The sequence below is a fragment of the Xiphophorus hellerii genome, chromosome 23 (assembly GCF_003331165.1).
Source record: "Xiphophorus hellerii strain 12219 chromosome 23, Xiphophorus_hellerii-4.1, whole genome shotgun sequence".
Taxonomy (NCBI): Eukaryota; Metazoa; Chordata; class Actinopteri; order Cyprinodontiformes; family Poeciliidae; genus Xiphophorus; species Xiphophorus hellerii.
In genome coordinates, this window is record NC_045694.1 from 7,909,322 (window position 1) to 7,937,134 (window position 27,813).

The following is a 27,813-nucleotide window of genomic DNA, read 5'->3' on the forward strand; positions in this document are numbered from 1 at the left end:
GACTATTATCCCCATTCACCAATTGCTTTCATGCAGCTGTGCCCCTCTTAAAACGTCTTTGTGCCAGCACTATGAATACAGGGAATGTGTCCGTGGCAGGTAGCCCTTATTGCAAGTTAATCTCCTGAAAGAGCTGCATACAAGTACTTTTAAATTCTCCCCAAAACCACAGAAGGCTCATCATCAATCGAGCACTTTTCCCTCTTTTGTGGGGCTGATGAGTGTGGTGCACGGACGGTGACAATGGCTGCCAAGTGTGGCAAAGTAATCACCTTCTGGGGAAAACACTGGTAATTACTTCTAAACTGTTTGGGCTTTGGAGACAACTGCTATTGTGCAATAAAATGAAAGGCTTTCTTTAGAGAACAGAGCTGTGATGGTTGCTCTCAATCTGTTTGTCATCTGTTTGTTTACAGAGGTTTTCGCCTTGTGCAGCTGACCACCACAACCATGCGCTTCTCATTCATGTGTGTGGATGTGGTTCAGTTTGATGCTGTCCGCTGGGGATGGGAACATGCCAAATTCCAGAGACAGGAATTCACACACTAAACATGTTGCACTACATAAAGAAGGAAAAGAAGTTTTGATGTTACAAAATGCATCAAACATGAGATCGGTTGTCCCTGCTTTTAATTTTTGTGAACATGTACCATTCTTTTTCCAAACGTTTTTGTAGATTACAAGTACTCACAGGCCAAAGTCATTTTTAATTTAAAATGCAAAAATAAATTGTGATTTTTGCTTACACCTGTTCAATAATAATGCATGAACTATGCATGATGAAGTAATCTGATTTTTGTAGAAACAGGATCTGTAAATGATGGTAGATAAAAGAATCATGCAATAGTTGCCTTAAGAAATTCATGTTATTTTTGAGTTAACAGTTTTCTGGATCTAGAAAATAAACTTCTAGTATGTTCTCCACAACAACAACAACAACAAGCTAACTAACTATCAAAGATAGACGACTTCGTCAACATCAATGAACTGGAACGCTTAAAAAGAGTTTATTGATATTACGCAGCTAAAATTGAATCAAACAGCTTTTTTCTGTTGTACCTAACATTTTTTTAATTTTAATGAATAAATGTTTTAATTTGTCAGTGAAAATCTTCCTGTGAAAAGTAAAATGTAGAGATATTTACAAAATTTTCTGCATCTTCTGCATGTGGTATTGCTTCACTACACTGGACTACACTACCACTACAGAGACCAACTCAAAGTATTGCAGAAAGACTCCAGGAATTGAACCTTCTTGCTGTAAGATACCAGAGCTCCCAGCTACTGTGTAACCTCCATTCACACCTAAACATGTTTTGATCTAAGCCAGTGATGTCCAAAGTCAGTCTTCAAGCGCCAGCATCTTGAATGTTTCAATTCTTTCCCTGGATCAACATACCTGAATCAAATGATGGTTCATTAGAAAACCTCTGCAGAACTTTGACATGCTGAGGAGTAATTTTGAACCATTTGAATCAGCTGCGTTGGCGCAGAGACACATCTAAAGCTGGCAGGACTGGAGCCGGACACCCACGATCTAAACCAGGGGTGAGCCAAATAATGAGGTTATTAGCAGGCCTCTGGAGAACTTGACTGCATATTAAGGAGGTAATTCAGCCATTTGGTAGAGCCGAGTTGGAGCAGAGACACATTTAAAGCTGGCAGGATACTGGCCCTGGAGGCCTGGATATGAGGACCCCCGGTCTGAACCAGTGTTTTTATAAATGGGGGCCAAGTGAATAATATTTCACTTGATAAAAAATTTCCTCTACAGAACTAATGGTCAACTAAAATCAGAAGGTATGAGGCAACATTTATACTAAACAAATGTAATAATTATTGAATAGTGAATAGTAGTGAGGAAAAACATTTGAAAAGTTGACTTTTCTTTGCATATTTTGTAACTTCCAGTCAGAAGTTAATACTGTTTGGGGGGATGAAAAAGTTTGGGAACTCCTGATCTGACCTATCCTGTTGCGATTCTGATATATGTTCAGGTTTATTGTCCAAGATAAAACATCTCCCTAATCTCACATTTTCTTTCCAGATCCGTCTGTATTTAGCACCGTCCATCTTCCCATCCACTCTGACAAGTTTCCCTGTCCATGCATCAAAATGAAAACATCCAGATAGCATAATGTGGAGTGGAATTTTGTGGGTCAAATATACTAGTTGGTCAAACAGCTTTGATTTGGTCTCATCTGACCAGAGCACCTTCTTTCACATGTTTGATGCGTCCTGTGGCTTGTGGCAAACTGCAAATATTATGTCTTATTACATAACTTTAACAATAGCTTTCTTCATGTCTCTATTCTGTAAAGCCCAGATTTGTGAAGCATCGCATTGTTTGAAAACCTAACCCTGTTTTAAACTTCTCCACAGCTTTATCTTCAAAGACAAGCAGTATTTGTACTGACTTTGAACACAGGCAGACTCTATTTACCAATTAGATGATATTTTTGGAGAGAAGTCAAAGTCCATGAGCCAAACACAAATCACACTTTTCAGATTATCCTTTGTAGAAACATTTGGAAACTGTGTACCATATTTTCCCCATTTCACAATTATAAACATTGCTGTGATGTACTGTTACATTCAGTCTCAATAAAACACTTTGAAGCTTGAGGAAGTAACATGACAAAACCACGTGTAATACCATCTTTGTTTACCTTTAGCCCCAATTTAAGTCTGCTTTATCAACATGAGCCCATACAAACCTTCCCAAATACATGCAATAATCCTAAATAGATCAAATTAGATGTTTTTCTGCATGTAATTTGTATATTACTACCATTAATGCATGAAAACATTCATTTTTGGTTACTTGATCTCTATAACCTTTAACTGTATGCATGTGTGGGTACCTGTCCTAAGTGCCTCTATGTTGACCTGTGATGGACTGGCGATCCAGCAGCCAATGGCGCCCATAGATAGAGACTGTACAAGAATAGGAGTGTTCAGATAATGGCTGCACTGGCCACAACTTCCTGGTCCTCGATGGTCAGTTTATCATTGTTCTTCATGTCTAGTTCTCTATCTTCTGACCTTTAACTCAGCACACAAAAGCCAGAGAATGTAGATTTTCCCAAATAGCTGTTTGGGAAAATCTATGTTTTCTATTTGTTTTAACCGTTTGTTTACTTTCCAAAAAGAGAAAATAAAAATATATATATCTAGAGTCCTTGAAAAATTTTAAGCGGAGGGAAAAGACAATGTTGCATTCTGTTAGCTGAGTTTTGAACATTAGCAAGAGAAAATTAGTACTTTTTGACGCGCATTCCTTTAAAATTCCCTATATGTGTTTTTTCTAAGAACTTGCATCATAACAGCTTTATAATCATTACATGTTTCATCTCAAGAGCACAGACTGTGAAATACAACATTATTTAACTCAATGTAATGTGACCTGAAGACTTTCTCAGCAGTCTAGGTCAGAATGGTGGTGTGTTTACATTTGTGTGTCCATAAGCATGTCCATGGTCAGTTTTAGAGTTTCATCACTAAATCATTCCAAAAATTTCACTTGGATGTTAATGCGTGTTTACAGCATGTTTGTAAGCACAGCTCAGGATGTTGTTTACCACTGCATTGCATCACCCTCGCTTTCAGCACCAATGTGGAGGAACTGGATGACTGAAAAGTCCTTCACTTTGCCTCAGTCCATCTTAAATAAGCTTAAAGTTAGATTAGGCAAGGTTTCTGGATTTTGATTATATGTGGTTTGTGCATGGTGGAGTTTCAACTTGCCTTTATAAAAGCAGCAAGAACCTGTTTTACTATCAGAAGAGTTGCTGAGCCCATTTTCTTTACAGACTTGAGCTTGTTTGCATTTCAAAGATGTGAATGTTCTTGGTAATTTTACAGTGGGGAATTATTTCTGTACTGCTGACCCATATTTGTATTTTATTCATTACTGAGCTCCTTCCCATCACACTTTAATAAAGAGCTTCTTTAGAGAATAAATACATTGTGGTGTTTTCTTTCTTTTTCAACATCACATATGCAAGATATTGCTGTATTATTTTTTGTTCAAACATGTTTTCTATTTTGTCTTCTTTTTTTTACCATTCTCCAGTACTGCATATGCTCACACCTTACTCTAAATCTTCATGTGCAATGCCAAAGTAGCACAGTATTTATTGTTTGTTTCTCTGTTTCTGCTCTCAAAGGTACCAATTTCCTGATCTATTTTAGGAGTATTTTGACATGTATTTACCTCTACTCTATTTTCAAATCACTCCATTTCTCAAATAAGCTACACGAGTGCATTGAATTCTGATAAACTTTGAAGTATAACCAAACATGGATCATCTAAGCCTCTTTTAGTCCTGCATAAAAGAGGCCAAATACCAAATATTGGATTTGTATTGATACATAAGACAATTAAATCTATAGGCTATTGACTGAAACATTCTGATGGTGCATTATAAAAATATTTAATGAATATTATTGATATAATGGTCAAAACTGGAATAAGAATTGTTAACAGATTGGCTTAATATTGTGGGAAAGAATGTATTGACTATAACTGCACATTATATAAAGGTAATCATAGTTTGCACACATGGAGAAGTGAAATGCAGACCTTGTTACGAAACCTGAGCTGATTCCAACTTTTTCACCCTTTGTTGAGTTAAAATCACAGATTTCAATATGTTTAATGGGATTTCATGTGATAAACACAAAGCATTGCATAATTGTGAAGTTGAAATAAAACGACTTTTTTGTTTTTACAAAACAAGCGATGTGCACATTTGTTCAGTCGCATTAATCAATACATTGAAGAACTTCTCATGTCAATTAAAGCTGTATGTCTCTGCAGGTTTTTCTTTATTTCTTTATTTGGCTTTTTTTCCCCATAAAGAACAGATTAATGAAGTGCAAAAAATAAAATAAAATACTTGAACGGTTAAGTCTTGCTAGATTTTTGCAGTAGTAAATTACTTATTTAATTTTCAGATGATGGAACATTGCTCTGTGAGTTGGTCAAAATGTGGAATGTCATTTTACAACCTAACTTTGCATAATCTTTACTAAAGTTATCTCTGACCCATCTGTGTTCCTTGGCCTTCATGATGCTGTAAGTTCCTTAATATTCCTCTAAGGTCTTCAGAGAGCAGTTTTTTTATATTGAGATTAAATCAAGTTCAGTTAGGTTCTATTTACAAGTATGGTGATCTCTGAATGTAGTTGGTTGCAGGGGATTTATTTGAGTTTTAGTTTGACTTTATTGAACATAAAGTTCAATAAAGTCATTTTGCACTAATAAGGTTTTAAAATAAAAAAAACACAGTTATATACAGACAAAATAAATTTAACAATAGCAAACAAAACAAAAAGAAGATCAGTAGTAAAGTATATTTACACATTCAAATACACTTTACTACTATTCTTCTTTAAGGAAATGGAGGAATGAACTCAGATCTTTGCCACACTTTTCAGATTTGTAATTTTTCAAAAGGTTGTGTAAAATTTACTCCTACAGCAAAGTTTGTGATTGTAATGCAAAAGAATGTCACAAAAAGGAAGACAAGTATTTAATATATCGTTGCATTAAATAAAAATTTTAAAAAATGAAATGGCCAGGGGTAACTTGCAATCTTGTCAGCAGTAGGCTCTTTGTGACGTGAACTCAACATTGCATACTAAATGTTTTGTTGCTTTTTCTGCCCCCTGCTGGTCACAGATTTGTATTTTAGATCATTTAATCAAATGTTAAATTAACATTTCTGTAAAAATCACCTTGAATTCATTTTTTTTCCCAGCACAAGCAAACCAGTACATTCTTTGATTTATAAATTTTTTGTCCTTTCAGAAAAAGACACAAAATAATTGAAGATTCTCATGTTGTTACATCTGGAATTTCAAAAAAAGGGGGGGTGGGGGGGAAATGTAATGCCCTACTAACCAAGCTGCAGTGCTGATCCCTCCTTTCAACTGTCTGTTCAACTTCGTTAGCTCATGGCTGTTGGTGAAAATGAATGACAGACCTGGAGGCAGTGGCATCAGTTCTTGGGACACTGTGAGCATTCATAGAGGCTAATAATCCCACGAGACAGAAGGCCTCTGGGTCTCCCTTTGAACCACAGGCCATTCAACATGGGAACAGGGAAACATCTCCCCACCGCTTTATGGTCACCAGCATTTCATTTGCAATCTAAATCTACAACACAGGGTGTTCGAGAGTCACATCAAAGGGCTTTTTGATAGCTAGGATAGAGCACAGACTTGAAATAAAATGGCTAATTACTAGTGTTGATTAGTAGGCCATGTAAGCCACAGACTAATTGGATTGCACAATGAGGAACGGCTTTTGTTTTCTGCGCATTTTAATGAAGCCTCTCTTTTTCAACCAACAAAGACTGAAATGTTGAGGCAAATTTTTTTGTTTACCTCAGTAAAAATAGAGACTCACGTAAATATGCACCCAGATTCAAATACAAGCTTGAATGTTTTGGTTTTTGGGTCTAAACTAAGTTATGTGTAATCCAACACACCACCAGTCACTCAACTTCTCAGAGATTTTATTTTATTTTCAGTCTGTCTATGAGGTTAAAACCTCAGTCTTGGGTACATATCAATCTTGACAAATTAGGCTGCATTTTATTATGATGCTAAGTTAAAGAGCATAAAGGTTAACAAAGTCTTCAGAGGGAAGATTTAAGGTTTTCCATTTCTACTTCAAACACTGGTGTAGCTCAAAGAATTAGAACAACAGTTACGTTTGTTTGTTGTAATTTCATTCAAAAAGTAAAACTAATTTATTTAATAGCCTCAGTATTTTAATTAATTAGTTCAGCAAATTTTGACAATTGCAGCTCACAGCTCATAAAAATCCAAAACTCAGCTTCTCGGAAATTTTTTTTAAAATTGTTAGCTACTGAAAAATATATATAATGCACAATAAAAGCTTAATTCCTTCTGAATTGTGTCTCCTGGATCCTATGATGGATCATAAGAGCAAAATAAATAAATAAAAGCTGAAATAAACTGAAATAGCCCCTGATCAACAGAACAATCGATCATTTCTTGATAATTCTCAATTTAAAACTGAGAAATTCTATATTTATAAGTCTAATTTTCTCTACAAGCATTTGTGCATCATAATTAATTAGAATATTGTTGAAAATGATAAGAAGATGTACAAATCGTCAGCCTACTGAAAAGTTGGCCATGTTCTGTACCACAGCTCATGGTCGGGGCTCCTTTGGCATGAATTTCTGCATCAGTGCAAAAAGCTTGGTGTATCAGAAAGTACATGCAGCCATTTTGTTGACCAAGGGGGGTTGACTACAAGTGCATGCCACACTTTTCAGATTTGTAACTGTATTATAGACATTTTTTAAAACGTGTGTATGTTTTCTTCCTTGTGCACCTCAATTACGCATCTCAGTAAAACACAGTTGTTTTTGTGACGTGAAAATTGAAGTCCTGTTTTGTTTTTGTTTTTTAGCCATAACTGGTACTATGTTTTATTTTATAAAATGTTCCTTTTCATTATAAAAAAATGGACATGAATTCTTCAGGATAACACAATTAACTTTTGTGCTTCTATATGATGTATAAAACATGCCTTGCAGATGCTGAAACGCGCTCACATTCATGACAACAGTGGGGGGAGAAGAGGAGGAAGGGGGTTGGTGTCGAGCTCCAGCAGCGGCGGCGGGGGAGAGATTTCTGTACAGGTGTCCTGTTTTTTTCTTCTTCTTCTTCTTCATTCTGACACCTCGAAGAAAAGATCCGACTATAAGCAGCCTGACACTGCTAAGGAGGAATCGAAGCAGATAAAAATAATAAACGATCCGCCTTGAAAAGAGCCGCGGCGGAGAAGATCTGCCCGTCTGGATGAGAGACCCCCGCTGGGTGAAGACACGCCGCCGATGACTGGAGCCGAGGCAGGGATGGAAACCGAGCGCAGCGCAGAGGAGGCGGCATCATCAGGCAAATTATCGCCTCGCTGATCACCTCAACGCTTCTTATGCATCAGTAACAGATTAGCGGCTGGTGATATTTTCTGTCCGCTGGAGGCTGGGACGGCGGCATCTGCTGTCGCCAATTTCCATTTTTCATTCTGCAGATGTCGACTGCAGGAAGGAGGCGAAGAAGAAGAAAATGAAGAAGAAGCGGCCTGTTTTCGTCGGGTGAAGCCTTCAGGGATTAATCACTGATCGCCATGAACGGCGAATCAATGTGGGTTATCTTCATCTGCTCGTGGATAACTCGCGTGGGCAGCTTTCACGCCTTGCGGGTGATGTTGTCACTTTGGATGAAATACGTTTAAAAACAATAATGTGAGATGTGTATTGAAACCCATTGAAGACGGAATACCACAGCAGCAGATGGGCTGGTGTTAGGTGATGATCAGTATGGGACTGACCTGACTTTGCGTCAACACTCTGCTGGGTGCCAGCCGGAAGATGTCATCCTCCCAGGCACCTGGCTTGGGCTCCAATTTCACTGATGATCCCCTGGAGGATGGCTTCACACTGTCCAGTCAGGACCCAGTCTGGTCCTCCTTGGCTGACAGTGTGGTGAGGGTGGTGCTCATATCTGTGATTGTGTGCCTCTCTTTGTTTGGGAACGTGGTCGTTCTCCTGGTTTTCCAAAGGAAGCCTCAGCTCCTTCACGTCGCCAACCGCTTTGTCCTCAACCTCCTCCTGGCGGATCTCCTCCAGACTGTCTTAGTCATGCCGTTTGCCATTGCGGCTGCCTTGCCGGGTGTGTGGCCGCTGGATGCTCGGCTGTGTCAGGCTCTGGTGGTGCTCATGCACCTTTTTGCATTCGCCGGAGTCAACACCATCATTGTTGTCTCAGTGGATCGCTACCTGGCCATTATCCACCCTCTATCTTATCCGACCCGCATGACCCCACACTTAGGCACCAACCTGATCATTGCCACCTGGGTGCTGAGCGTCTTGCAGAGCACACCCCCTCTCTACGGCTGGGGCTCCATAGATTTTGACCGTCATTACAAGGTCTGCACAGTGGTGTGGTCCTCCAGCTTGTCCTATTCTGCTGTGGTGTTCACCTTTTCCTTTTGGCTTCCAGTGCTAATCATGCTCGGATGCTACTGGATGGTGTTTAGAGCTGCTAGGAGACAGAATGCATTAGTGCATCCCATTCAGACGCAATCATACTCCCAGCCGTGCCAGCAGGAATTTCAGGGCCCCACCAGTCCGCAGCAGCTTTCTTTACCCCAGCAGGCAAGTTCACCTGAGGGCCCCTACACAGCCCGAAGACACCCTGTTCGAGTTAAACACAGACGGTTCCACTACCACTGCAAGGCAGCTCGTGTAGTGTTTGTCATCATGGCTTCATATATCTTCAGTATGGGTCCCTACAGCATTCTGAATACCATTTCGATGAGCACCAGAGTCAATGTGCCCCCGTGGTTGTCCTCCACTGCCCTTGTGCTCTTCTTCTTGCAGTGCTGCCTTCATCCGTACATTTATGGCTACATGCATCGCAGCGTGAGAAAAGAGTTCCTGGCTTTGCTTTATGGGATGCTCTGCAAGCAGGGTCGTCCACGACACAGCTCCACAGTGGAGGGCTGCTTCACCACGACGGAGGGACACCCCAACGCTCACTCTCACCTCCCCAGTCTGCCTGCTCGAGTTTTCCCCATGCAGACTTGGGAAGAGTGCACAACGTCCTCCTCTCCTACTTGTGAGAGGAAGTCAAGAGACAGCCGCAGAGAAACCACCTCTACCAGTTTCAGCTCAGAGAGAGAGCTTCCTGTTCATGGCCAGCAAAGCTCATGATCTGCACTGCAGTCATTAGAAAGGAAATCTTAATTCCTATGTGAGGAGTTCCTGTGGATGGGAGGCGATAAATGTGGATCTAGCCTGCTGAGCTTGTAAGCGGTGGTACTGAATACATTACCATTCACTTAACAATCGTTTGATGGTTTCTCTTAAATGGAAAGTGCAGGCCTTTTGAAATTAGGTTTCCTTAAAATAAGAAGATAATATTTTAATAGCAGTAGGTAACTCTCTAGATTGCAGGAAACTCCTACTGTCTTTAAGCAGCAAAAACATTTATGTAAACACAGTTTTATGAACCTTTAAATTGCTCTAATGTTGGCATTGGATGGTTATTTTCACAGAAACTGGTGCTTACAGTCTGTTTGATTTGTATAAGAAGTTGAAGCTCTGATTTGGGTGAAGGCATCACATCCAAGTGTTTTCTTGTTGTAATTCGGAAAACTCAACTGGATTTGCTGTTTGTTGTGGTGGTAACTAACTAAATACTGTATTTTCTTCTATTTTATGTGTACAAATTCTAAAGTGACATTGTCACCATTAAATAACATGAAATGTATAGGAGACCTTATACATTTTATGTTATCTGTACAAGAAAATAACTGGTGGTGCACTCCCTCCTCCCTTCATTTTCTCTCTTTCTTGTGTAACTAATCAAAAGCTCATGTGTTAATAGCGTAGATGACAATGGCTTAAAGGTTTATAAAATGGTGCTCCAAAAAACTGCTTTCAGATTTTGAGCCTAGAGTTATTTTAAGATGGTAGAAGACCACTTCGGTGTCCCTCTTCGGGCAGCCATTATCTTTAAGCCAACTAATCTGGATTTATATTAAATAAAGTGACTTATCTACTGCAGTTAAGATATTATCAGAACCTAACCTCAGAAATCCCAAACTATCCCTTTACGCTTCTCCAATGGAGCTTATTGTACAAGGGGAAAAGTTTTATTCAGTCAAGAGTATCAAAACTGGCTGAGGGTTTTTTAATATGTAAATGCAGTTATAAAAGTTACAACATAGATTGTATGTACAAGACGTGCTGTTGTCATCATGTTCTGTCTGTAAAACCATTATAAGAAGTATCCAATATTGTAATTACTGATGTTTGAATTTCAAAATGGACCTTTAAAACATTTTTTAATTTTAACTAATCAATCCAGACCTTGCCCTAAAATGAAATATCATCTTTTTTCTGACACAAACCAATGATATCTTGAATTAATTGTTAGTTTAGCAAGACCTCCCCTCTAGTGCGTTTTATGCGAAGCATGCTGGAGGTCACAGCTTTATTTCCATCATATCAACTCAGGGTGCTGCTCACAGACTAAGAAAAATGATGTGCCCATATCAATTTAATTTTTAGCTTGTAAATATTTATTTTCTGCAACTCCTCTTAGTCTCGAACCGCCTTTTTGGAGAATAGGAAGAATGATTCACTGTGCCTGTAAGCTAAAGAACATAGAAGGGTTATAATTCCCTTTAGTTAATAATATGGCCAAACATACACACACATCAGTTTTTACTTTATTCTGGCAAAACCTGAAGATTTTTACTTCTTCAGTGTGTCAAATTTGGACTCAGTATTTACTGCTTTTTTTAATGTCAGCCTTTCTTTAGAGAGACAGAGTATTTTCTTTAACACCACACAACACAGGGAGCAACGTGTGATAAAAATATAACAGTGCACCAGTTGTTTTAAACAACCAGCATGCCAGGAGAGCTTATGTAACGGATGTCTTACATTCCATTAAACACACGTAAAGGTGTAAGATACCTCTTTAAGAAAAATTTGAAAGATGTGATCAGAGGTTCCAGAGATCCAGCAATTTCCATTTCATGGCAGACTTTTGTATTGGTGATTCCTTAAAATCTTAACCAATTTCTTTTCACATAAAAGTGAATGTTTGGTTCCAAAAGGTGACGTATCTTAACAAATTGCATTTAGGTACAGTTATTTGAATCGATAATCTTAAAATCTTTGGTTGTTCAGAGGATCTAGAATATTTCCTTTGACTTTCCCGTTGATCTGAGTGTTGAAGTTATACAATTATTCCACGCTGGACAGATAGTAAAGCATATTATTTAAAAACCCCTGAATGAGTTCATGGCCATGCTGAGTGTATGTAAATGTCTGACTGCACCAACAGTGCTACAAGTCAGAGAAAAGAATATTTGGGAAGCCGTAAGCTTGACTAGGGCTCATTTTAACAGCAGGTTTTGCCTTTGTTTTGGTATTTCTATAACTGTTTGTTAAAGAAAAAAATGTTTTGCCCCTAGTGTGTTATTTTTCATACTATATTGTGATAGATTTGTACAGTATGTTTTTTTTCTTTCCGAGACCTGCCTTTGTTATAAACCTGTATTTATCCAGGTCAGTAGAGAAAACATATTTGACAATCAAACTTGTCAGAATCTTTCAATAGAACAGTTTGCATTGCAGCAAATAAGATAAAATGTTTAGACTTTAAGAAACTACATATTTTGTGCATTTGTATTAATTTGGTTGGAATAATAAATGCTGTTTGTTGTTTAATAATAAACTGTATGTAATGTATAAGAAAACCAATGTCATTTTACATTGATGTTCATCCAAGAAATATTTAAAATCAGGCATTTTTCTGTCTTCAGTTAAAGTCACACTTAGTTTTAATTTAATGGATAAATTATGCAAATAAATTTATCACCAGTATATTACAATATACTTATTTGAATTACTGCATCAATAGTTGGAAATACAACATCTCAATCTGCTTTCCATAGTTTTATAATAGAAAAAGTTGCTTGGGATCATTACTGAATGGGAGCTTCTAGTCTAAAGTCCAGAGATAAGTAGAAAGAAGTGACATTTTATAGTAACTCAAACACAATAAAACCATTTTCCCTTTAGATTAATTACATTTATTTGTAAAGTTTCCACCTCTGATGAAGACATCCCACCGCCAGAAGCACACAGCAGTGGTGCTTATGCAATTAATAGCTTAACAAACCACTTTAGATCATTAAGGGATGCATCTCAATGGACTACATAGGTAGTAACTTCATGGTCTGCATTAAAATTAAAATTGGATTTTTTTCTGTGAGCAAACACACTGAAATATTCTTAATATGTAACACACTGTAGTCACTCCAACGCTGGCGTTTATCGTTGTACCTGCATCATCCTTCTACTCTACAGAATCTTAATTTGAAGAAAATGGACATCATCATACCAGTGTCAGTGTTTTATATGTTTAAACTACATTACTGCCTGATATTTAAAGAATTTAAGCCCAATTCACACCTACAAATCAAAATATGCAGAAAATGAAAAACCCCACAAGAGGCTCTCATAATGGTGACAGTCTTTAAGAAGCATTCTCACTCTCCCTCTTTATACAACATATGTACATTTTGTTTTCCAAATCATTACAGAACAGAAAAAAGGAGCATTTAGCCATGAAAGAATAGAAAAACCAAAACACTAAATATTTCACTTTGTTTAGAAATTAAAACAAATGGTTCGTGGTGCCAACTTAATCACTGGAACCCTCACTGATTTTCAAGGCGCCATTCAGAAGATAAAGGGTCAACAGTGAAACAATATGATATACATATATATTTATATTTAAAATGAAAAAAGCAACAGAGGTTTAAAGCACAAAAAAGGACGGGCTCTGCTCTGTGAGTTTTTCTATCACGTGATGGTTTCAGTTCCGGTCCGTTTAGACCACTTCATGACAAAGGCAGCACTGAGGAGCCCAGCGCTGTGGCAGCAAGATGTTAGTCCATGCTTCAGTCCTCTAGTCCACTTTCACCACACTGTAGATCTTATTTACAAACCAGAAGCAAGCGAAGAAGCCAATTGTACCTAAAGGTGGGAGACAAGAAAAACACATCTGTTAAAAAAATAAATAAATCATCAGATTAACAAGGCAAGATCAGCATAAACAAGCACCCCTGGTAAAATGTGTTAAAACCTTCAATTATACTACTATTTCAGTTGTATGAGGCACACAAATGTAATTAATAAAAAATATAAACAAGAAATAATTATTTTTAACAAAATCACCAATTTCACTTACTGGTATCTAATAACTCCAATAGAGAAATGTACATTATCCTATGAACTGATCCGTTTTTAGAGACTTTATGTTTTATGACGTCATATGATTAAGATTTTATTCAACACAAGGTAGCAAAAGGCACACAAAGTACACTAAAATAGTTTGTACTTGTTACCACATTACTTCTGAATGCCTTCACATGTAATATCACACTTTAAGCTTTTTCCATATTATCTGTAAAAGTAAATTAATTAATTTAAAACTTCAACATTGTAGCTTATTTTCTTCCTTTTATTTGTGGAAAAAGTACTCTATATAACTGCAGATAATTTCCCCCCAAATTGTAAGTTATTATCTAGACCAAAGACCTGCAGTCATTACAACCGTCAGTCCAGCTAAAGAAAACTCATCTAGAGCCATGAAGAGAATATATAGATATATAAATATTACTGATACTGGTCATTTTGTTATGGAAATTCAATAAAAAAGAAAAGGGAAAAAAAAGAACCCGAATTTATTATTGTTGTTATTATTATTATTATTAAATTGCTATTCAAAAATAGTAAGCTCTTTATTGTGGAAGGTCCAAAAAGCAACTTTTCTGGAGTCACAGTTTGCAAAAAACATATAAATATATTGCCAGAGTCAAAGTCAAAACTTTTTAAGTCCTATTACTCATGATCAATGCCAATATGAAAAAAGTCACATTGGGTTTGGATTGCAAATATTCTCAGTAAAGAGTATTTGGATAAATGTTCTAGTTAGCCATGTGCCGGGTACTTTCAATGTAATATCGAGGTTTTTCTGCAACCTGGATCCAGATCAATCTAGATGAGTCAACTGCAATCGATTTGGTAATTGAGATGGAATCAAAAGAACATTATAAAAATATATATACATATATATTTTGACAAAAACACAGCGAGCTCGGATGCATATGTTCGTTCCTTTAGTTAAAATCCCCAATCACTTCATCTGGGTGTAAAACCCAGTCTGACTGCTGAATGGGTTCCACACATAAAGCCCCCAGAAGAAATAAGTTGTGATCAAAGTTGGGATGAGATGGCAAAGAGACAACAGAATAAAAAGTGAAAAGAAGAAATGACACGGATTAGGAGTATTTAAATCAAAACTAGCAGAAAGGAGGGAAACTAATCATCTTTTTCCTGAACTGCAGAACTACTTTGCAGCGATAATCTTTTGACATCTTGTCCTGCTTGCTACTTATAGCTCTGACCCAAGACAGTGTCAACCAGAACAGCCGTGACGAGCGTTGCTATGGACTAAATTTTTTTATCTGCCTAATGACAGAATAATACCAGGACATATGTCACCATCAACATCTTGGTGAGCCAAATGATCTTGTGCAACACACAGACTAGGCGGGTATGTGCTCATTATTCCCTACTTTATTTTATCCTCTTTCTGCTGACAACCTGAATCTCATTTGAGTCGGCAAGAAAGCTCAACAGCGCCACATAGATCTGCAACTGGAAAAATCTAGACTATTAATGTGGCTTGTAAGAAACAGTCCTGCAGGAAAATGAAATCTAAATGTCAAAGTTTTTCAGCAAAAGGAAGCAGGAAGTGCTCTAAAACTTCCTGGTAGATTGCTTTGTGAACTTTGGACATGATAAAGACCGGACCAAGATCTGGGTGTAATGATGGACTCAGACCTGAACCTTAAGAGTCACATAAAGGCAGTTACAAAGTCAGCCTTCTATCACCTGAAAAACATTTCTAGGAATAAATGACTAATGCCATAGCAAGATCTAGAAAAACTCATTCATGCGCTTATCGTTAGTTGCATTGATTACTGCAATAGTTTCTTCATAGGTCTGATATAAAAAAATATATATATATAAAAAAAGAGAGAGAGCTGCAGCTGACCCAGAACACTGCTGCTTGCAATCTCACTAAAACCAGGAAGAGAACGTTCATCAACCCAGTTGGAAAAATCCTTATTCTGGCTGCCTGCACCTCAGACAATAAACTTTACAATATTTCTATTAGTTTGTAAATCACATAATGACAAACTACCAGATCTCTCAGTTTTTCTGGTTCTGGTCTGCTCTGCAACCCCAGAACCAAACATGGAGATGCTGCATTCAGCTTCTATGAACCACAAATCTATAACAAGCTTCCAGAAAACTGCAAAACAGCTGAAACACTGAGTTCCTTTAAATCGAGGCTAAAAACCCACCTGTTTAGAGCTGCTTTTGATTAATAATACATACAAATAAACTTGATGGATTGAATCATCTCAGGACTGCCATCATACCAATTGTGTATGATTTTTTACTACATTATTCTTTTCACTCAACTTTACATTAAGCCAGCTTCTTTATCAACAGTCTTTTAGTGACATACCAGATGAGAAAGTAGTCAGTGACAACTGTCTGTCACCAGTCTTCCCCATAATTGTGCAGTCCATAGAAAAACATTAAACATTAATTGGTCTTAAATTATATTTTAATTTTCTCAGAACTTAATTTTGGATGTTCATTAGATGTAAGCCATTGTCATCTGAATGAACAGAATCAAACACTTTTGAGTGTAACAACTATTAGTTTCATTTTGGCAACTTAAGTATTGAAATACATTCCTTTTTTATTTTATTACTTTATAGATACTCTATCTTATCGTGGCAAGTATAAAAGGCCACTAAAATGAGAGCAAATAAATGTTGAGGAATTTCCTGATGTCTATTCTTAGAACAGGATCTTGAATGTTCCTTCTACTGGTAATCTGACTATCCACTGGTATCAAATTACCTTTGAAAAGACAGCACAACCCACACTCTTTACTGATCTTAAAACTTTCATTGAATTTAATGAGACACGGAACAAAGTCATGTCTGCAATACACAGAAACAAGAATAAAACAAAACAATTATCATTAAAAAGTAAAATTCTTACCTGTAAAGAGGAAGAAGATGAGAACCATAATCATAGTGTATCCAAAGTACAGTATAGTGCTTGCCGCGCCAATTATTTGCAGCTTTGAGAAGAAGTAGTGCACAGCGTAGATAAAGAGATAGACTGCTGTGAAGCCGCTGGTCAGGAATGAACGCCACCACCAATGGTAGTCCTGGATGAATCAGATAAAAGATGGCGAGTTAGGGTCCGTTAAAACTATAAAAAAATGAAAGAAATCTAGCCTAAACATTCAGGTACCTCAGCACACAGGTGGAAGTAGCACAGCAGAATTGTGGCCTCAGAGCAGGTGATCAGGAGAATAATGAAAACCAGGAACAGGAACCCAAACATGTAGTACATCTGATGAGACCTGAATCAAAAATCTTAATTCATTCACCCTGTAAACATGTTTAAGTATCTAATATTGGAGTTGCAGATTTCTCAGAAATGGAGATTATTTCACATTTGTACCAAATGCTGTTGAGGATGAAGAACAGCTGGATGAAGATGCAACCAAAAGGAAGGATGCCACCCATGACGATCCCAGGGATGGGCTTAGTGAAGAAGGACTGCTCAGGAATTTGACGGGGGATTTGATTTGTCCGCACTGGTTGCTCAATTGCCTGCGCCAAACAGAAAAACAAAAAAGCTGAAAGCTGACAAGAAGAAAAGATAAAAACGCATTTGTCTATGTTTTGTCAACGCGAAAGATCTAACTCACAGGTTTCTTGAATCCAAAGTAGGCACCAATGAAAGTGAGAGGAACAGAGATTCCAAACCACATGGCCAAAATGGCCACCAAAGTACCAAAGGGGATTGCAGCTGAGGATCCCTCCACCCAAAGGATGAGGTTCATCATGAAAAAGTCTGCAAATACAATCCTAAAGAAAAAAATAAACAACGACTCAGTACAAAGGTCAATTATACGTTGGATAACATCAGTATGCAAGCCTCCAGACCTGCTAAAACAGAAGTGCATGAAATGTGAGCATTTGCTAAGCTAAATAATGTACCCTGGGCACAGGAGAGCTGTCAGCAACACGTTGGTCTTCCACTTTTCACCTCCAAAAGCTGATAAGAAGAAGAGACAAGAATTAACTATTGTGACAGGAACAATGACAATGAAGTTTGCATGAAAGGTTATGAGTGAAGTATTATCCAAATTGGTTTAGCTCTGAGATATCCTACTACATTATCTAAACTGAGGGTGACAATTACAAAACAACTTTTTATTCATTTATTTTTAAAATCTACTTTGTAAAACTGTAACTTTCATACAAAGTGGAGAATTACTTTTGTAAAGACGTGCAGACACGTAGCCAGCAGGTGTTCCCAGCAGGACCCAGAGAACCACAGCGCACGTCATCAGAGCCCCTCTGTTGGCAGGAGACAGGAATCCAAGACAGGCCAGGACTAAAGTGGACAGAAAGTCATGAATGCATCATTTCAAACATAATGTATGTAGAATGTGAAAGGCGAAACACTTTAATAGAATGCCTGGCTAACTTAAGAATGTAAAATGTGTATGGTATATGTTACCATATACTGTAATTTAAGTTGAAAGCTCTATGCTTAGTACAGATTTGGAATATCTGTTTCCATTTAGCTACCAAAACAATATTTATGATAAAAGTCATGTGTTCAGAATTAGGTGATAAATTAAAGAAGCTTTCTTATTATATTGTGAACATGGGGAAAGCAGAGAATCAAGCTCCAATGTTACTTGAAACCTTAAACACCCTGTATGGGTTGAATTTATTCATAACCATACAAAATAATTTGTTTTTATGCTGTTAAGGTAGTGCTGAAAGATATGGTTGAAAAACGTATGATACAAGTATTTAATATCAGTCAATAATTATTTATTTTTTTGTTTTACATATCTGAAATACTGCCAATCCTTACAGAGTGTGATGAAGGTCATGATGAAGATCTGGGTACCCTGTCCAAGGAACACAGACAGCAGCATCCCCTTCCTGGGAGGACGGAAAACATCCCCATGCACTTGCTTCCATCCTGACTCTTCCTGTGCGTCTTCCTGGGGGACAAATGTCAACACAACGGTCAAGGGAGAGACTCAAATTTATACAAGTTTAAAGTTAAAAAGGTTGCCAACCACCAGACACTCATTCCTGCTAGACAAACACATATATGTGAAGACAGATTTTAAAAAGGTGTAAAATTTGGTGTGAACAAACTAATTTCAAGGAAAAATACATTTTTCCCTTTTTCTGACAGATTTAACTCCTACTTTAAAGATCCACACCACATTTTACATTCCATGTGTTCTCTGTTTGCCAGAATCATACACACCCAAGCACCTGATTTTGTTCAATCTTTAGAATGGATTTCATTAAGCTTACATAGGGTAGAGAAGATTTTTCCTTGGCCGGTGTAAGCTTTATCAAGTCTCCCTGTGAAATGTAACAGAGTATTTGTAATTTTGGATGCAATGTACTCGTGCTGGGTGGTATTTTACACTGCAGATTTAAAGCATAAGCCACACAAATAAGCACAAGCAGACCAATGAATGGTGTTAGTAAAAATAAACTCCAGTCTACAATGTGTTAGAATAATTTCTTCAGTTAAACCTCTAAATTCCTCATGAAAATCCTTATCTAGAGTGATATGGATCTACCCAGCTGTCCTGCCTTATTTCACACATACAAGAGTTTTCGATCTGATTAGTCTCAGCAATAAAAGCATTCAGGAATAGAAATACATTCAATAAATGAGAATACCATTGAAAACTTTATTTCATTAATTCAAAAAGTGACACTCGTACCGATATTTTCTAATTGGTCCGTATTGAAATCTGCACTGCAAAAATACAAAATCTTACCAGGTATTCTGGTCTACATTCTAGTTCAAGTATGTTAGTACATGTGAAACAAGAAAAACTAACTTACAAATAACTTTTAAGCAAGATTTGTTTTGTGAACTTGTTTTAAGTCACTAATACCTTGATATCAACAAAAAACTACTAGTTTCATTGGCAGATTATTTCACTTGTAACATGGGAAAATGTGTTACAAATGAAATAATCTGCCGATGGAATTAGTACTTTTTCACCAATTTTAAGGAATTATTGACTTCAAACAAGCTCTCATATCTTGATTAAAAGTTACTTGTAAGTTAGTTTTGTCTTATTTCAAGTGCACAAAGATATTTACACTAAAAACAAAAAAAAATTACATGGTAAGATTTTGTATTTTTGTACTGTATATAATATCAGTTTCCTTTTCAGTTAAATTACTCAAATAAATTCACAAAACTTTTGGATGCTATTCTAAATCATTTAGATACATCTAGATAGCTCAAGACGACACATGGCCCACTGTTTTAAGCATGTAAACATCAGACTACCAACTGGTTAGTAAGAAAACCATCCTTGATCAATGGTTTTCAACAAGGATGAAAACCATTCATTCTTGTTGAAAGGATGAATGGTTTCATCCTTTCATCCTTTTATCAGACAACTTTATTTAATGTCTGATAAAATTAAACTGTCTGATTAATTTTATCAGACAGTAGTAACAGTCTGTTTGTAATAATTTCCACAAAGGAAAATGCTGAAACATTTTTTGGTACAGGTGGAATCTGAAAATAAATGGAGATTACTTCGAATATCCTGGTTTCATAACACCAACAGGAAGTGGAAGGGCTTGTCTTGTGTGAGTAAGTGATGATGTCCTGCAATTTATTTGTAGCAGGAATGTTTTGTACACATCAGAACAGAAAAGTCAAACAGCATCTTTACCTGATCCACCTGATTGTATCTGGCGATGTCCTTATGAAGGGTTCTCAGCATGATCATGGCAACCATGCCAGACAGGAAAAGCACAATGACCAAGGAATTCATGATGCTGTTGGACACACAAGACACACCTTAATGCAAATACCAAAAATAATGAGCTTGTGAATAGTAGTGGCAGTTTTTTTAAAGCGAAAAAGCATTAAAAGCGTATTCGGACCTAAACCACTGGATGTTGGTATGAGGCATCGAAACCAGGATGTAGTCCCACCTAGAGGCCCATTTGATGGTATTATTTTCCTGTAAAATTAATTTTAAAAAATGCAATAATCAGGTAACAGTTTTCTCCTTACAGACCATGAACAGGTAACACATTACTAAAAAGTATAGTCACACATAAAAGGCTTACCTCAAATGTTACAGAATAGGTGTAAACGATGGTTATATCCTCTTTAACCTCCCCTGGCACTTCCATTGGGTTTCCTGATTCACAGTTTGGTTTGTTTTCATCTACTTGTTTGATGCTGTTTGCAGAAAATACAAAAAGTCAACTTATGTTCTAATGTAATTGTTAAGAACAAAAGCCAACTGTCATTAAGACCATAACCTTAACTACGTGCTGTAAGAGCATCTCAGTGCATGATAACCACTTTATGTTTGAACATGTTTTGTGTACTTTAGGACGGAAAAACAACTCATATTTCAACTGCAGCAAAAATGATAGAACATATGGACATTTACAGTTAATAATGTCAACTATTGCCATTTATTGTTAATTTCATTTTGATATACTAACAGTTTCCAAATTGTCAGTACGTCAACCGAGTTCATTATTCCTCACTACAAATACTTCCAGTCAAATATGTCTATATTGTAAGCAAAGGAAAACCATAGTAGCCTTTCAACCAGCTGACTGGCAGTGAGCAGCAACATGGAAAGATAGTGGAGCACTTTGTTAACTCTTTGGTAGCTCTTTAGTCAGTAATAAGGGTATGAATAAAAACTTTTGTGGTTTTTAAATGTGAAACTATTGAAAACCTCTGTATACAGCCATGCTGAAAGGTGATGCATCCCTAAATGAGTTGCATTAAAAAATTAAATAAATAAATAGTAGCTGATTGTCCATCCACGTCCACTTGACTCTCACCTCTTTGGTTCAAGAGTGGCAGCAACCAAGCGAGAGCCTCGCCAACCTTCATTTTCTCCGCTGTGGTAAGTAATCTTTATGTCCACATGGTTGAAGACATAAAATGTGTTTTTCTTGTTGAACTCAGCCTGAAAAAAGATACAAATGTGTCTCATTAGTCAACGTCCATTTCAGCTTTAACTTCATTTGAACATATTAAACTCATGCTATTCTGTATGACAGGTGAAAGGCATCAGATTTATTTAGTTTTCGCATCATATTAATATCTTTCCTTGATCCTCCAAAATAAGATAAAAAACATGAAAGCACAGGCAAAATTATAAGTTCAACCACCAAAAAAACCTAAAGTATTTTTAGGCAAATTAATCAGATCTGAAGGTTCATTCCTTTATTAAAAAAAATATTTGTATATAATAGTTACCAACTAAAACATAAATTAAATGAGAGTATATAATAGTTACCAACTAAAACATAAAATAAATGAGAGTGCATTTAAAGACAGTTAGATAAAAATGCATTATTTGCTGCTGACGTACACTGTCACACTGCTCCAACAGGTATCACTGGTTGGTAAAGCCAAACTGGTTACATTGATTGCTAGCACAGCTTAATGCAATCCGTTTTACAGTCACTAATGCTGTTCAAGCCAATTTCCTTTAAATACACAATGTCAACTTTGTTGAAATTTCTTCTTGGGTCAAAAATTACTTTAAAGAAAATACCTATTAGCTGTTGTTAGTTTATTTTAATTTCACACATTCTTATAATAAAACCACAATGCAGAAATTAAAAAAGCAAGAAACCACAACTCACATTAATTACACAGGCATCTTTTGCTCGACCATCTGATGTGACAAAGCAGCCAATAGGGAAGCCAGGGTTGCAATACTTTTGACCGTCTTCAACGTCATAGCACCATGTCACTGGCATGTTGTCGATAATCCTTAAAATACATATAAAATTATAAAGGTTTGCTTAAATACTTTCCTTTGTTCATTTATTCATTTTCTCCAAATTAGCACTAATTCTTAAGGAGAAATTGAATCAGTAAGAATCTTCTAATGACGTGTATCTGCCACTAACCAGTGATGCTGGTAATTCAGCTGCATTCCCATCTTGAGAAAATCCAATTTTGGTGTATCATCTTTGTTCCCTGCCTTGTAAGTCTTGGTGCAAACTTTCTGGCATGCATTTTCTTTAAACTTGATCTGCAAAAAAATATTGTTTTTTAGCAGCAACATGGATAACGATTTGGTGGAATGAATGTTGCATCTCTGCAAACATAGAATGAACGAAACAAAAACGTATTTGCCATTATTCAGGCTCTCACCTTGTAAGGGGAAGACTCAATTCGCTCACCAAATAGCACCTGTCCCAGGTTCTCCGATGGCCTCTTCTCCTGATCATCTTTGCAGAAGTCAAACCTTTAGCAAATATTTAAATGATCATCCACAGAAAAATTATGATACTGATCAAGACTTTTTTTTAATCTAAAATATCAAATGACTTACATATCATATTCGTAAGGCAGAACAGACTCCACTGAATCCAAGCGATTAACAAACACCTCAATCTGCGTCTGTAAAGAAGATACTTTAAAATGTAACTTTTATAGAACATTTTAAAAAAATATAAACTAATGAGCCTGAAATTATCGAGTCCCAAATGGAAAAATAATTATCACTCACAGAAACTTTTTTAAATGGCATTAGAGGCAAAATCACGAGACAATGGCTTTTAAGCAATCACTAGTGAGACGAAACAATACAAAGTTCCTAAACATCATCACGATATGCCAGTATCCTGTTCCAGACATTAGCCGGGGCCTAGAGGACAAGCGGCTAGCTACTGCTATTTCTGCCAGTTGAAAAAAAGATGTCAAAAACACAAGGAAAAATATAGAAACTTCTACTGATGAACATGTACATAACTTATTAAGAACTGCTACTCCACTGAAAGAAGTCATACCTGGCATTCTTCTGTCTCTTTGTCACAAAAACTCACGGGAGCTAAACCCGGAAGATAAAACGCCGAGCATGAACTGAAATATACGACTAGAAAATAGACCAATCCAACTGGCTGTCGCATCTTCATTTTAACGCGGGTTAAGTTCTCCAACGCTGCGATATCTTGCTGTTAAAGGCAGCGTATCCCCTAATTTATAAGGGCCTACTGTTCACCGGGTATCTACGGCTGGCTAAAAGCCGTTTCGCTAACTCGGGATACGGACACCGATCCAGACTGACAACGTCCCACCTCTGTCAAGCTACGCGGATGTCACGGGGTTTCCCCTTCAAAGTAAAGGTACGAAGGATTCGGTCTGCTCCAAACGTTGGATTTCTGTGTTTTAAGATTATGCAAAATTGCGTATAATACAATTTGTATTAAAATGTTTTTAATATGTTTTACTTATATTATAAAGGAATTATATGGACGCTTAAAATGAACAGGTATATTTACTATTTGAATTATTTTGACAGGCATCATATTTTGACACCGTGGAACTTTATGTTGCTTGTCAGCCACCATCACCACCCTTGTTTTCCTCGTTTTTATAGCTGAACTAAGTTAGAGAAGGAAACGATGAAGTACAATTGTGAAAATGTGTGAGAGAAATCTGAATTTTTGTATAAGAGAACAGACGGCATTTAAAATAAATGAAGAGGAAAAATCACTCGTAAATTTGGGAAATAATGTAAATAAAAGATGCCTAGAAAACCGGAATGATACGTAGCGCTTGTAGAAGGAAACGGAAGTTCACAACTTTGCATAGACTGTGGTGATGGTTTTTTTCTAAAATAACTCTAATTTATTTGCTTAAATAAACAGCCTATAACTTCAAATGATATACATTTTTTCACATTATTTAGTTGAGCTTTAGTTCTGTACCATCAACTGTAACTCAGAATTTATGTAAACAAAATGTACTCACAATCTGATCCTGGGATATTGCAAATATTAATCTTGAGAACTTTGTCATTTAGCCTAATTTCTAAGGAAGGAAAGAAAGGGAGGAAGAGACAGAGGGAGGGAAGGAGAAATGAATGGATTGATGGATGGAGATAGACGCTTTTGTAGGTGTTCAGCAGGAGGCAGTTTTCCATCCTCCAAGTACTGAAGGCCCTTGATCGCCAAGTCCTTGTACTCCATTACATTTCATTCCTGATATATGCTGCAATATAAGCATTAGCAGAGTACTTCTGAATGTGGCAGAACTCAGACCTGTCTTTGGTGTCCAGCATAAACAGGAACGAAACCAGAACTGTTCTGTGAAACTCCAATGTTGCTCTCCACCTTCACGGAAACACAGTTCCAACTGGAGATACCATGAAATAACAGTAACATTTCAAAAACTCGGACATATAATTCAGTCTTTCTTATTTATTGAAAACTAATAATGAAAGTGGGTAAAATGTAGAAAGTTCCTAATTTAGAAATACTTGTTTTTATCCCTGAACCTTCAGATTTTTGCTCAAAAAGCAGATTATGAAGACACATCCCAACTATAGAAACAATTTCAGTGTAATAGTACATTTAAATCAACAAAAGAAAGGCTTTACCTGAAATTAAATTAAGTTTTGAGCTTCCCAGCCAGAGTCCAACTAAATTTACCCATCACCTATTTTCAATGCAATGTTCAGTCCCTTTCAGGGGAAAGTTTTATTTATAACTTTTAACACTGATTCATGAGTCCTCGAGGTTCATAAATTGCACAGATGTCACACAGTGCTTCACAAAAAAGTAACCCACAAAATGCACAGAAAGCTACAGTGGAGAATACAGAACACAATGCAATCATAAAGGCCTAAATCTAATTAACAGCTTCCTTGAATTAAAGTGTATTTATTTATCTGTAGTAGTCCAGAATGACCCAGTCAAAGTCCAGATCCAAATCCAGGAAGTTGATGTCAACAATCGTTCTCCATTCAGTTTGACAGCTTGAGCTACTTAGCAAAGATGTACAATTTTTGTAACCTCACAAGTTGTGAAGTAATGGTCATTCAGTCACTTAAGAGTGAAAAAAATGGTATGAGTGGTTGCATGACTAAAATTTCAAGGGATTTTAAAACAAGCATTTCATAAGAACAAATAATGAAAACGATGTTGAAACATTAAACCTACATAAGACAACGACTGGGATACAAGAGCGGTTGTAGTTGTGCAGCGCCTTGGAGTGCCACTAGGGGGCAGGAGTACGTATTTCAGCCGGCAGAAGGTAAATAGAGGAAGAAGAGCAACCGTTGTTCACCATCATTGTATCCTCCTAAAGCAGTGGTTCTTAACCTGGGTTCGATCGAACCCCAGGGCTTCGATCAGTCGGTCTCAGGGGTTCGGCGGAGCCTCTGCCGCGGAGGTAAAGACACACTTGTGTAAAGTCGTGATGACCGCCCCGCTTGGCCATCACTTGCTGCAGAGGAGCATGTTACATTGCTCGGCCAATCAGGGCTTCGGGGAATTTAGTGCGCGCAGTATTCAACGGTTGTCGTAGTTGTACGTCGCGTGGTTTCTTTCTTAATATTTTAATCCATACTAAATATGTCGAGCAAAAAAGGAAGAACATGAACAGACTTTGCTCTGAAGATGCACTTGCCAAGGTGAAGCCACGCCTCTCTGAACTGGTCTCCCAAAAACATCAGCAGAAGTCACACTGATTTGCAGGTATGTCATTTGTGCAATACTTTATTCTGGCCCCAAAAAGTATTTTGTGGATTCAAAATGACAAAAAAACAAATTTAATTTAAAATTAAAACAAAATTAAGTTATTAAAAATTTTTTAATTCTTTGAAAAAAATCCTAATTTATTTTTAATTAGTAAAATAGTAAAAAAATATTTTGGGAGCTGAAATTCTTTCATGGGGCCGAAATATATTTGGGGGGCCAGAATGAAGTCATACTGTAACTTGCTGCGAGTTCATGGTTTTGTTCTTTGAGCAAAGTGACGTTCATGCACAGCTCATTTTGTGCACCAGGAAAAAAACATATACCTATGTCTTGAATTTGGAAAAAATAATATTTTATTCATCACTAAAGAAGGGTTCGGTGACTGCGCATATGAAACTGATGGGTTCGGTACCTCAAAAAAGGTTAAGAACCACTGGCCTAAAGCCTGATAAATTTGGTAGTTCCTCGTCATAGCACGTTGGTAGCCTGCATGCTTTGAGCAGACTTAGTCCGTGTTGTTTTAAATATTACACACGTGGCGCCTTTGTGCTCTTAAACCGCAGTATTGAAGTGTTGTTTTTTTTTTGTAGCTCGTGGGGAAAGTCGTCTAACGTGAATAACTGTTTCGCTGATATTGGTGGCGCGTTTATCGCCATTTTGAGCGACTCAAAACCAGCAAAAAGGTATTTATCTAGCAAATGATCCGTTTTTAAGAGCAGTTTTATTGTTCCTGTGCAATATTTTCCGTGTGATAGTTGACCCGAACGGCATTTTCTTTGTTTTTCAGAATGGCCGAAGCAGACCGACCGGGGAAGCTCTTCATCGGTGGACTCAACACGGAGACCACCGACAAGGCCTTGGAGCAGTACTTCAGCAAATATGGCAGGATCGTCGAAGGTGGGAATGGCCCCTCCACAAGTAGAACTCGATTTTAATTTTCTACCGATTTAACACCGCGTGCAAAGCTTATGTGTTGCTGTATTTAATACACACTTAAAGTTTTATATTTTTAGTTGTAATATTACAGTTTAATTTGCATCTTTTCCTTTTGTTTAGCAGTTTTACCAATACTTAAAATAAATACTTTAGACTTTGTATGAACTCGGAATGTTTCATTTTCACTTTCGATAGATATGAGTGTTTTATTGTTTGTTTGTTTTCAAAATACTTTGAGGGGCCTTTTGAAAAGCTACATAAAAGTAGTTACCTACATAAAAGTAGTTTATGGATGTATAATTAAATGCTGAAATATTAAGCTATTTCATTTTATTTGCAAAATTACATTAAGGATGCAATGTTGAATGCCTGCTTATCCCCAAAAGTTGCTTAAAATAGGAACACAGCATCTAGTTTTCTCAGTGAATTGTTCAAATAAATGACTAATGATAAACGACTTGCACCTTTATCCAGGCAAATGGTCACATTTGTTACTACATAATCTTTTCAGAAGTGGTCATGGGTTAAATATTCTGTCTTGGTATAATAGACATAGGATGTTTTTATTTTAAATTTTTTTTAAAATAAGCGTT

At 36.9% G+C, this 27,813-nt stretch overlaps 2 protein-coding genes and 1 long non-coding RNA gene across 4 annotated transcripts; 2 read left to right on the forward strand and 1 right to left on the reverse strand.

Annotated features, from left to right (window-relative positions):
* The first annotated feature begins 6,850 nt into the window (after window positions 1-6,850).
* On the forward strand, window positions 6,851-12,510 carry gpr101 (G protein-coupled receptor 101). Its single transcript, XM_032554403.1, has one exon. The coding sequence runs from the start codon at window positions 8,418-8,420 to the stop codon at window positions 9,759-9,761; it is 1,344 nt and encodes a 447-aa protein (XP_032410294.1). The 5' UTR covers window positions 6,851-8,417; the 3' UTR covers window positions 9,762-12,510.
* A 125-nt stretch (window positions 12,511-12,635) lies between these two features.
* On the reverse strand, window positions 12,636-23,895 carry LOC116714090 (transmembrane 9 superfamily member 2-like). 2 transcript variants are annotated; one of them, XM_032554401.1, is made up of 18 exons: window positions 23,591-23,716; window positions 23,134-23,201; window positions 22,953-23,046; window positions 22,706-22,830; window positions 22,436-22,565; window positions 21,623-21,750; window positions 20,885-20,999; window positions 20,696-20,775; window positions 20,482-20,587; window positions 19,085-19,135; window positions 18,627-18,759; window positions 18,015-18,134; window positions 17,735-17,792; window positions 17,443-17,602; window positions 17,193-17,344; window positions 16,980-17,091; window positions 16,722-16,893; window positions 12,636-13,607 (listed from the first exon to the last, which is right to left on the reverse strand). In XM_032554401.1, the coding sequence occupies exons 1-18, from the start codon at window positions 23,714-23,716 to the stop codon at window positions 13,540-13,542; spliced, it is 1,998 nt and encodes a 665-aa protein (XP_032410292.1). In that variant the 3' UTR covers window positions 12,636-13,539. The 2 variants fall into 2 exon arrangements, with proteins under 2 accessions (XP_032410292.1, XP_032410293.1); XM_032554402.1 differs by lacking the exon at window positions 19,085-19,135 and having other exon boundaries at window positions 13,540-13,607; window positions 23,591-23,895.
* A 2,807-nt stretch (window positions 23,896-26,702) lies between these two features.
* On the forward strand, window positions 26,703-27,177 carry LOC116714092 (uncharacterized). Its single transcript, XR_004337995.1, has 2 exons — window positions 26,703-26,967; window positions 27,072-27,177. It is a non-coding gene; the product is annotated as an uncharacterized LOC116714092 (long non-coding RNA).
* Window positions 27,178-27,813: the final 636 nt, after the last annotated feature.

Coding starts and splice junctions, on each gene's coding strand:
- gpr101 (XM_032554403.1), top strand. CDS start 8,418: ATGTCATCCTCCCAGGCACCTGGCTTGGGCTCCAATTTCACTGATGAT.
- LOC116714090 (XM_032554401.1), bottom strand. CDS start 23,716: ATGAAGATGCGACAGCCAGTTGGATTGGTCTATTTTCTAGTCGTATAT. Junction 21,751..22,435: donor AAGATGCCTGTGTAATTAAT/GTGAGTTGTGGT, acceptor ATCTTTTTTCAG/GCTGAGTTCAACAAGAAAAA. Junction 18,135..18,626: donor CATGACCTTCATCACACTCT/GTAAGGATTGGC, acceptor TGTCCACTTTAG/TCCTGGCCTGTCTTGGATTC.